Source organism: Neurospora tetrasperma, assembly GCF_000213175.1.
Source record: "Neurospora tetrasperma FGSC 2508 unplaced genomic scaffold NEUTE1scaffold_2, whole genome shotgun sequence".
Classification (NCBI taxonomy): Eukaryota; Fungi; Ascomycota; class Sordariomycetes; order Sordariales; family Sordariaceae; genus Neurospora; species Neurospora tetrasperma.
The window spans coordinates 4,905,668-4,916,532 of NW_009799100.1; the positions used below are offsets into that span (position 1 = coordinate 4,905,668).

The window sequence follows — 10,865 nt, forward strand, 5'->3', positions numbered from 1 at the left end:
CACGTGTCTAACCGGCATTTTAGCACTTCATGAGTTGTTGCACAATAAGGACGATATAATGCCGTCCGTTATTTTCACCTTATATTGACACTTACTAGCACCTTTTCCTGGACAACCTGCTTGAACCAGCCCACCATCTCACCCTCCCGTCATGCAGGGTGGCTCAAGCCGGACGCCGTGGTTGGGACCTGTCTGCAGTGCGGACGTGTTCAAGGTGGCCAACTTGTTCGCGACCAATAGCCAGTCAACATCGCCAGATGGCCTCACAGCAGTCAGCAATACTGGCCCTGGGGAAAACATGAAAAAAATAAAATAAAAAGATGAATGAAGAGAGAGAGTGAGAAAGAGAAAAAGAGGGGTTTCGGCCATCATTGCAGTCTTTGGCTTTTGGTGTGGTTACAGTCTCCCACGTCCTTACCTTCGTACTCACTGATATGGTTCCCCTAGACATCACCCGTCCTGATTCAGAATAGAGTACCGTGCTACCGGCCCGGAGACACCTGTATGCACCACGGTAAAAACCCCATGGAGGGGCGGGTGAACTCGACCCAAAAACACCTGCCGTTCCCAGAACTGGTTGTGTAGCCGCAAATTGTGTGTTCCTACTTCTTGTCTCGTTATGGAATTCGCCTTGCCTTTTTGTCGTCAGTTCCCCCCTGGTCGACTGCTCCCCTCGGCGGGCCATCCGTCCGTCCCTGGCGCCCCTCGCAACGTTGGGTTTGCTTGGCTCGATAATCGTTGCCCCTAGACTCGGACATCCTCAGTGCCCCAGCCTGCCGTCTTGCACAGTCACACAAGTCCCGATCTTTTCTCGTTTTCTTTCTTATCACTTCTTCCGTCCTCTGGCATCATCGCCCGAGCTCGTGGCTTGTGCCTCCCTTTTTACCAGCCTCCAATTCACCTTTGCGCTAACAAACAAACCCAATGGTCGAAGTCAGGTCAGCTAGCCCACCTTGGATGTAACCAAGCACGATCATGGTGAAGGCAGCAATTATTGGACTTCTCACTTGCTTCTCCTCTGCCGTGTTGTCAAATCATCAATTGGGGCTCCAACGAGATCCTCCCACTCAGCCAGATCAGTGATCGCCAGACCTGGCTTTCGTGAAATCTCCATTCTGCTTACATGTCTGTCCGGCAAGAGCCTGGTCCCTAGGTTGATGCCGAGAACGATTACCATGGATAGGGCCGACCGGGTTAGTCTAGGCCCATTTTGATGTTCAGTCGGTGGTGGTGCCGGTGGGATGTGGCCATGCATTTCCGCGAGTACGCCGTGGGGAAACAAGAAAACACAGTGGAGCAGGGGAGCACCAAACTCGGAACTCTTGAGACCTTTCACTCTCACTTTTGCCCGTCGGTCCACTCGTCCACCATGGGGCTTGCAGCGTATACTCTTGGTAGTAGCATGCAATTATGTTGTTAGCTTTTTCGATTACCATTCTCTTCTTTTTCGACGCCTATCTGTCAGCCCCTAGGTGCCTGATCAAAAAGCAGAGGACCATGATTCAACGGGTTGAAAATGAACATCCTGGAAATCAAGTGAGCCGGCCCTAGCTTTCCCTCATGCTGGCACCGTTGGAGCTAAACCGCACCAAATCACACCAAAGACATGAGATGGGATAGGATGGATTTCTCTGCAGATGAAGGTGATGCCTGCCGAATATTCCTTTCATGCCATTGGTTCACCTGATTTGGGCTTACCCAAAAGGTTGTCCGGTCCCCCCATCTGCCAGGGCCTTTTGGTTTCCACCAGCCTTATATCATCGGCCAGTGCCACTGCCGCACCCCCATCTTCGTCGTTCATGTTTCTACGTCAAGTCTTCGGCGCAGGCTTCACCCGTTGCGACAGCTTCACACTCGTTTTCCTTCCGGAGACTCGACCTCACTCGTTGGCTTGCTAAACCTATGCAGCTTGGCTTGACGGTCTCTTTCAGGCAGAATGCTTGTCACGAGGGTTTTGGGGACGCTCGGAGCGCTGGCCCTGACTCAGTTCGTCTCCGCTACCGAAAGGCCTTTTTACCCCATGACCAATACCACGGGGGTTTCGAGCGCTGCTCCTGTCACGTCTCTTGCGCCCAGTGGTCATAATACCGATACGGGATTTTGCACAAAGTATTGGCACGACTGCCGCAAGTGCGTTGAGCCAGTTGTGTAAGTGAAGAATCCACTAACATGCTGCTCAATCCATGGCTAACAATTGATAGGATTACAACCACGGTTTAGTATGTTGATTCTCCTTCTTCGAATGGGAGGAATGATCAGTCTAACAGCAGACCAGTGAAACTAAGCCCGCCTCTACAGTGACAGTTACATGTACAGAATCGGTAAGTCATCACCACCGCAGCAAATTTCAAATGGCACCAGATACATTTCAGTGTGCTTTGTCAGCTTCTGTATGAAGTTACGGAGTACCCTGAAACCGCGAAGAAACTCTATCTTCTATTTAAGAGGACCGCCAGTCTGCTTGGTCTCCGGTAGATCCTGGCAATCAACTACGTTCATCGCTAACTTGGATTGCAGTACACCGAAACGGTTACGGCAAAGGAGACAGTCATCTCCACTGGTGTCGTAACGGCAACAGTGGTAGAGACAGTCATTCATACCTCAACCGTCGAAGAAACCGAATATGTACGGCCGTTTTATCTGTTTCTTCCTCGCCGGTCTAGCATGCTGACTGGTTTTTTCAGCTCCCAACCACCGTCCTTGATACCAAAACTCTTACTGACACGGCCATCGTGACCTCTGGATACACGGAGACCGAGACTGACTGCGAGACCATCACCGCAACCACAATCTATACAACAGTAAGTTCTTACATAATCGTGAATCCATCAGTTTCTTGTAACTAATTGCCTTGCAGAGCTACCCAGTCACTACAACAGTGAGCATTTGCAATGGGGAGGATCACTCTTCGTATTGTGTTGTCAGCACGACAACTACCTGGAAGACAACCACCGAGACATCGATTGTCGAGACAACGGTTCAAGTCGCAGTCCCGACAACAGTCCCGACAACAGTTCCAACAACAGTCTCAACAACTGTTTACATCCCCACGACAGAGGTAGAAACTAAGACGGTCGTTTACACTACAGCAATCTCTGTCCCATACACTGTGATTGATAGCACAACACTCTGGTCCACCCTTGAAACGACCTACACAAGCATCCATGTAAGCTTTTGCTCCTTTGAAAGTAAGATACAAAGGCATGCTGTTAACTAACACTCGATCCAGACCATTGAGAAGACAACGACTGACTATGTTGAGGTGATTTGTACCACGACGACCACGGAAATCAGTTCCTACCCGGTTACCGTGACTGGCACCGAGACGATATGGACGACCGATTACAACACAATCACGGACATTTACACCACATTGGTTCCAATCACGACAACGGAAGTTGTAACCACCACCGATGTTGTCCTCAGCACTGTTGTTAGTGCTACGACGGAAACCACAACCTTCACCACGGTAACTTCGTATCCGGTGACCGTTACCGATAGTACTACTTTTTACACAACCAAGACGGCCGTAGTCACTTCTGTTGTTGTCAGCTCTTTCACGTCTGTTCAGACTGTCACCGATCACACGACGGCAACCGAGGTTTTCACTACAACTGCGACTGTCATTCCGCCTCCCATTACAACAACTGTATCCGGCACTCTCACCACCATTACACTTCCCCCAACAATTGTTACACAGACTCTGGATCATACTGTCACTCAGACTGAACACATGGTTTCTACTCTGACGCTCCCAGGAACAACAACGGTGACCACCTTCACATCAGTTGCACCCGCGACCACCACCACGTTGATACGTGATGGAACCACAGTCACTACCACGCTGCCGGCTTCTACGGTAACGAGTACGACGACTTTTTCCGTACCTCCTCAAACTATTACGCAGACAATTACCAAACCACCCTCAACAATTACTATTGCCACGACCGTCTCTAAAACGATCACGACTTGCCATCCCACGGACACTGTCGCCCCCGCTCTTCAACAGGCATACGATCCAAAATCTGATCTCACATGGGGTTGCAAACCTGGGTTCGTTTGCGATAAGCCTAAACCAGACAGTTGCAACTTGTGGGCCGATGCGCCGTCCGATGATTATCGGTGCGAACCGCAGTGGTGTAAGCCAGCTCGTCCGTTTCCCAATGTGACCTGGCCAGAGAACGAAACTGGATATTACCCGCCAACTGAAGGGTATTTCTACCTCGACCCCAATGTGTTCGGTTTGAGCGACGATATCTTTGAGGAGCATCTCGTGATTGTTGAGGTTGGCGGTGTCACGTCAACCATTACCACCGGTAATTGGGGTGTCCAACCCAACCTAACCTGGCCTCCGCCGCGCCCGACATCGGCCACAAACTCGACTTCAACCACTTTGCCTTCTGTGGGATACGGATATAAACGCGACCGTTTCTCGAAGCGGGCTGATACCCCACATCCTGCTGTCTGTTATGATCAATGTGAGGACGCCTACCTTGAAGCCCAGCAAGTCGGTAAATCACCGGCTCTGTGCGCCGCCGGCTCACCTTTCAAAGAATATTACGACTTCTGCCAATCTTGTGTTAATGCGAAGCCGGAAAGTAATGCCAAAAGAGACGTCAAGGCGTACCTCGAGCCTAAATATGCTCAATTTATCAACTACTGCGACGAACAAGCCCCTTCACCTGCCCCATCCAGCATACCCCCACAGCCGGTCCAGTCTAACACTCCTACGATCTCCACGACTTCGCAGCAGGCACCTAACTCGAACACTGAGCCCGTACCCATCTCAACTTCGTCTTCTCGGCCAGCCTCGGAGCCTTCTACCACGACTACATCTGGCGTTCCCCCTACGTCCTCAAGCTCTTCTGCTCAACCATCAGCAAGTGAGCCAAGTTCGTCTTCTAAGCCGGCCTTGCCTTCTTCTTTGCCCCCGGTTATTCTTCCCTCGTCGAAGCTGGTGATCACTTCCGCTTCCTCTGCTGTCCCGCCACCCTCTTCCTCTTCCACGGCGGTGGCAGTATCCTCTGAGCCCGCGGTCGTTTCGTCAACTCAAGCTTCCTCTCAGCCGCCGGTTTCTTCATCTGCGCCGGTGGCTGTCTCATCTTCTTCGGCGCCGGTTGTTTCGTCTTCTTCACAAGTCCTAACCTCCTCGTCTTCAGCGTCGAGCACAACAGTCTTAACCTCCTCGTCTTCGGAAGTCCTAACCCTCTCATCTTCAGCGTCGAGCACGACGGTCTCTGAAGCTTCCTCAACAGTCTCGACCGCGTCATCTTCATTGGCTGAATCATTGACTTCGTCCGCATCGTCATCCTCAACGGCATCATCCAGCTCAGTTGAATCGTCATCATCGTTTACCACCAAATCGTCTGCGGTTGGGGTGTCGTCGACCACCGCTATTCCCACCAGACCTGTGTCCGTTCCGTCGTCTTCCTCATTGGCTTCGTCGTCTTCCCCATCGGCTTCGTCGCTGCCCTCGGTTTCAAGCATCGAGCCATCGATCACCGCATCCGTCAGCGGCACGATCAGCGCTAGTAGCACAGGCATCACCACCTCGACCGCCCCACCGTCAAGCATCTCCGACCCCGTTACTTCAGCGGGCAGTGTCGCTCAGTCGCCATCGGTAGCGGCTTTATTGGCTACCATCTTAGCAGCCATCCCTTTCTTGTAAATTTGTTGATTGACGAACGGGGAAGTTCTTCCGTTTGACTTCCTGTTCAACCCTTTTAATACTTGCCCATTTGGGTCAGCCTGGATGAGATGGGTGGATCGGCTTCGTTATGGAGGTTTGGTCAAAGTGGGAGGCACGTTCTAGTGTTTAATCTGCTGCAAGAAAGACGAGTTGTGGTTCGTGGATGAGTTTGTGGTCCCGGGATGTTTGTTACAGAAATACGTCGCTTCTTCACTCATGGTGTTACGCATCAACAAGCTCCTTCGGAGGTACACAAGCGGAGTCGGGGCATGTTTATGCTTATATTCCATTGTGCGGATGAGCGGAAACAGATGCGAATGCCGCCGCGGCCACAGCGGAAGTATGCAGCGTCGTATCTAGCTGTAGGAGGGCCAATGACTAATCAACAAAAAGGGAAGGGAGGGAAACAATTTAAGGATGGATGTGGGACTTCACGAATTCACGACACTCATTTACATGACGGTACATAACTTGGCATGAAGCGGACGAAAGGGGAACAGAAGATTCTGATTGATACCCATGCTATTTGCAGATACACTCTTTTGGGATAATAGATATATTTAGGGATGGTGGAAACTATTGTAAAGCATCTGAACCCATGTCATCGTCGACGTGTGTTTTCAAGTGATTGAAAGAATGGCGTTATATTTGCATCTGGGTACACTATCTTCCACTATTTGAACCCAGAGGACGAAAAGCAGCTAACCAACATAACTCAAAAATCAAATGAGGGTGTGTTCGTGTTTCCCGGGAAATGGCTTCTGAAATGAATGTGGGGGATATGGTCCGTGTGTGCGGCAGTCTCGATCAGATGCTGGAACTCGACCTCAGTTCCTAGCTCCGGAGTTTATACTACTCGGGCAGCGCTACTACTTGCAATGGGCCGTCGGGCCTTCACAACCGTTGGCGCAGGTGCTGAGAATGTTGACTCCTCCGTTCACGCACTGGTACAAGGCATTGGGGTCAAGCACGCCGCCCCAGCCAGCAGGATCTAGTGTATAGCGGCGTATTAGCTGTCTTGTCTTTTCCGCCACCAGCCGGAACTGCGTTGCCTTTGCGAATCAACGAAGATTATACGAACCTTGGGCGATCAGGTACCATCCACAGTAGTTGTAAGGTGGAGTGCAGGTCCAGGCTGCAGCGGCGGCATCCGAACGCTGCTTAACAGAGCCGCCGGAACTGCTGGCGAGGACCAAAGGGGTGGCGGTGAGGGCAACAGCAAGAGCGAAGCGCATGGTGGGTGGTTGGTATTGCCGAAGCTGAGCAGGTTTCTAGGTAGGTGTGAGATGGTTGTGGTGTGCTTTGATGAGGGCTGGAATGGTGTTTGAATCCAAGGTTCGTCGACATATAGCAGATCCAGAGCCGTCCGGGCTTTATATATCTTTACCCTTTCATGAAGTACATAGAGATAGAGGTAGGTAAATGATATTATACGGCAAAATCGACAGATCGTACCCTCGGCGTTTAGTTTCCCTAGAGGTAATCTCACTCGTCGCTACCTACAGATAAATTGTGTAATCGTATTCCTCGACTCTGACCAAACAGCTGATTGAACTGCTAGGTAATTGTCATTGATGTCGTACAGCTGCTGGCTATATAGGCCGGTGGTGTGAATCTGGGTATGGTGTTACGCTTACGTCTCGGCATCGGCTGATGTTTTTCGCGCGCACGAGAACTCGGTGCCCGGCTGAAATTTGTCACGGTAATTCCGTAGGTAGACATTAATGACTGGCTACTAGTAGGCTCGATGGGGGAATGATGTAGGTAGTCGTGCTGTATGTTAGTCCTATCAGAACCGACAGAGGCTAATCTAGACCGTCGGTCCTTGATGAAGCTATTCACATGACTATTTTCGTCTATACTAGGACCTGACATATCATCTGACTAGAGGTATGTAAGATGCTCACCAACATGAGCTGAAGTAGCGCAACCCGGCCCTGTCTAGGTAATTTATCGAGTGTCTAGGTAGACTCGATGCTGTGGAAGGGTCTTGTGAAGAGACCCTTGTTGGACATCTATCAGGATTGCCAGTGGAATAAGCAGAATATAGCACAAGTCAACAGTCAAACATACGACTGACTTATGGTGGATCAGAAGATATTGCCTAGAGATGCGCGTAAGAGTTCATTCTAGCGGCGGCGATTAGAGTCAATAGATCCCGTCCCTATTGCAAGTCAGATTGTTATAAACGCGCACCAGCGGCACAAGTGCCGCAATCTGAAAGAGACTGGTTTTGTACAATGTCAAAGACAGCATCATCTCTTACTTCAGATTCTCTGCAGCGCATCAAAATTCGTAGCAAAAGCGACATATGTGCTGGCCAGGCGTCTTCAATTCAGTAGGTAATCGGGGTCAAGGGCTATACTGCGCGGGTGTGTCACCGTGTATTACCGTGTGTCGATTATTTATATGTGCTTATGTTTGTCGTATAGCGTGTAGTACGGCGCGATTTGTAGGGAAGCTAGTAAGTTTTGATGTCATGCTATCAATGGTGACTCGGTATCTGATTTCTCTGGTTTTTTTTTTCCCCTTTGTCCTGCCACTCTTTAATTCTTCCTTCATTCAACTGCACTTGAAAGTGTGGGTCGGACTCTTCAGGAAGCCCTGGGCGAATTTTTACGTTGGTAGGCAGTTCATGATGCCATTCCGCATCTGATACTCTCTGAAAAGATATCTTTTCAGGGAGCTTCGGACGTACACTTACTGGTACCTAAGCAACCAACATATCATCGCAGAAATGCAAGCTACCTAAGCAGCAGGAAAATGCATACTCAACTCCGTGATATTCATTGTTTCAATACTTGATGACTGATGTCGACCAGCGAATCCCAAGTGTTGTATTGCAGGTTTCTTGGTGTGTTGATTGTTGCTTATCTTATCCTTATCTCTTTATCAGCTTTATAAGTCACCATGGTTGGCTTCCTGTTTAGGAAAGGCCGAACATAAGAACACACCACGGTTACTCGGAGTTAAACGGTTAGTGGGTGAGGGTAAACGTTTTGTGCCACCAGTGAACGATTTATCACTGAACATGCAATATGTCCGTTGTCCTTTTTTGTCTTTTTTTTCTTTTACTTTGTTGTACCGAAAACGGAGATCCTTCACCCGGCCGTCCGAACAAAGATTGTGGGAGAGATGATACAACAAAAAGTCAACCAACAGTCCCCAAACAGGTGCTACGTTTGATATCCAACCCCGCTGCCTAGATGGAACTTGGATACAACCAACAACACCCCGAGATTGTGCCGTATCATTCATTACCCTATCACGTGGTAAGCAAAGTGTTGCCGTAGGTTGCAGGTGATACTGTGCCTGAAAGGGCGTGCTCGGCACGGCCCGCATGCAACCAACTCCCCGCTGGCCGCTGCCCTTGGTTCCACTCAAGCGGGGCCGAAGCAGTCATCGGCTCATGGCCAGAACACAAATGCCACCATCCATCCATCCTCCTCCTACATCCATCACACAGCGTGCCTTCCAACGCCGGAGACACACATGTCCACTCGCCACACTTGTCCAGCTTTCAAGGGTCCTCTTCATGCTCCCACCTGACAAAGTTCCTCTCTCAATTCTCCTTTCCAAACTCTACAACGACACGGTAGCTGCATACTGTACCCTATGTCTACCGCACTCTCCATCCTGCAAATTGCCCTGGCCAAGGAGCTGGATTCCCTGAGTGACCCGGAGGACTGGTCCGAATTCGGCCCCATGGATGTCGAGGAAGACACATCAACACCGGAGGAGGTCTCAGCGCTGCGCGAGTTCGTACAGGCCTACAACACCCCAAGCGCCCTGAACGCAGAGGAGACAGCTCGCAAGCTCATGTCGCTGAATGAGGACCACGTGCCATGCGATGGCGACTTCGACAAGGGCAGACGAATTGCCTGGCTGCTATATGATGTTGGCATCCAGATGGTACAATATCAAGTCGCTATCCTGGTAGTTGCCGACGCCGTTATGGCCCTTCCCCGCTTAGATGCGACACCTGAGCAGGAAGTCCGGTTCGGGAAGAAGAAGTTGGAGCGGTGGAGGAAATTGGAAGACTTTTGGTATTACTGCTGGAACGAGAGATGGGATAGTATGTATTCCAACACACCGTGGCAATAAGGTACCCATTAATCGACTAACAAATTGGGACAGGGTATAACGAGTTTCGATACAGTACTGCATCTGGCGCATACATCTGTGCGAATGCATGGGTGGCCCGTCATCTTGTACTACACCCCCCCCCCCCCGACATTTACTACACCTCTGAGCTAAGTGTGGCCTTCAGCCGGATGATATTGGCCCTTGAGAAAGATCGGTGGAACTATCCTTTTGTGCGAGAGGATGGTGATGTCACCATCCGCTCGCCCAAAGACTGGACTATTACCATGCTTAACACCCACGTTCACGCCTTGGTCCCATTCTTAGTGATAGCAGGAGACATAATGTACCGATATACCGACAGAGAGATGATAGTGCGGAGGTTCGCGGAGGCACATCAAGAGAACCATAAGGACAACACAAGGGAGTCTTGGCAGCGATATAGTTTATTCTGTTCCGGAAGATCCTTGTGGAAGGACGAGAAGAAAGTCGACCAACATGAATGGCTGACGCGAGAGAGGTGGGCTTTTTGGAAGAAAAGATTGGTATGGATTTCAGAGCAGACCGAGCTCTTACAACGGACTCGGGACGAGGCGATCATGCTTGTGCAGCTGATGACGGAGATCGAGGGTCGTGGGGCGTAAACACCAAGAAACGCATCACGCTACAACGGGGCCACGGAGACACAGTCAACGGCAATGAACACAACGCATTATTGCCTTCCCCTTGAAACTGGTGCCTTGTCGCTGTCGGCCTTGCAGGGCAGGTAGCAAAAGTATATTGGATTCTACAACCCAAACAGGTAAGACCGCCTTGCTGAACACTCATGATACCCGACATGTATGCGCGAACAAAGTTCAATTCAATACTGACAGCAGTAGTGGCGGGAAGTAACATGTTCCACAGGTGCAACTATCCCCGAGTGTCCATCCATCCATTCACCTCCCTCACTCCCCACCTTTACATCCCGTAGACGACTTGGTGATAGTTCACTACCACTTCTACTTCCAAAACCCCCATCTCCTTCGAAACATTCCTTTATAAAGTGAGAGTCAAGAGAAAGAAAGCACATACGACCATACCCACTGGAAAA

The 10,865-nt window shown here is 50.3% G+C and overlaps 4 protein-coding genes across 4 annotated transcripts; 2 read left to right on the forward strand and 2 right to left on the reverse strand.

Annotated features, from left to right (window-relative positions):
• Nucleotides 1-1,936: 1,936 nt before the first annotated feature.
• NEUTE1DRAFT_61569 (uncharacterized protein) lies at nt 1,937-5,024 on the forward strand (the record flags this gene model as incomplete). Its single annotated transcript, XM_009851721.1, has 9 exons — nt 1,937-2,148; nt 2,202-2,219; nt 2,276-2,321; nt 2,518-2,625; nt 2,685-2,801; nt 2,858-3,166; nt 3,230-4,139; nt 4,212-4,598; nt 4,775-5,024. 9 exons carry the CDS (start codon nt 1,937-1,939, stop codon nt 4,885-4,887), a joined length of 2,220 nt encoding a protein of 739 aa, XP_009850023.1.
• Nucleotides 5,025-5,037: 13 nt separating this feature from the next.
• NEUTE1DRAFT_116658 (uncharacterized protein) lies at nt 5,038-6,388 on the reverse strand (the record flags this gene model as incomplete). The annotated part of the gene is made up of 1 exon (XM_009851722.1): nt 5,038-6,388. One exon carries the CDS (start codon nt 5,572-5,574, stop codon nt 5,062-5,064), a length of 513 nt encoding a protein of 170 aa, XP_009850024.1.
• A 170-nt stretch (nt 6,389-6,558) lies between these two features.
• Nucleotides 6,559-7,001, reverse strand: NEUTE1DRAFT_145739 (uncharacterized protein; the record flags this gene model as incomplete). The annotated part of the gene is made up of 2 exons (XM_009851723.1): nt 6,559-6,680; nt 6,771-7,001. The coding sequence occupies 2 exons, from the start codon at nt 6,922-6,924 to the stop codon at nt 6,559-6,561; spliced, it is 276 nt and encodes a 91-aa protein (XP_009850025.1).
• Nucleotides 7,002-9,304: 2,303 nt separating this feature from the next.
• NEUTE1DRAFT_145740 (uncharacterized protein) lies at nt 9,305-10,548 on the forward strand (the record flags this gene model as incomplete). Its single annotated transcript, XM_009851724.1, has 2 exons — nt 9,305-9,764; nt 9,827-10,548. 2 exons carry the CDS (start codon nt 9,305-9,307, stop codon nt 10,414-10,416), a joined length of 1,050 nt encoding a protein of 349 aa, XP_009850026.1.
• Between the last annotated feature and the right edge of the window lie 317 nt (nt 10,549-10,865).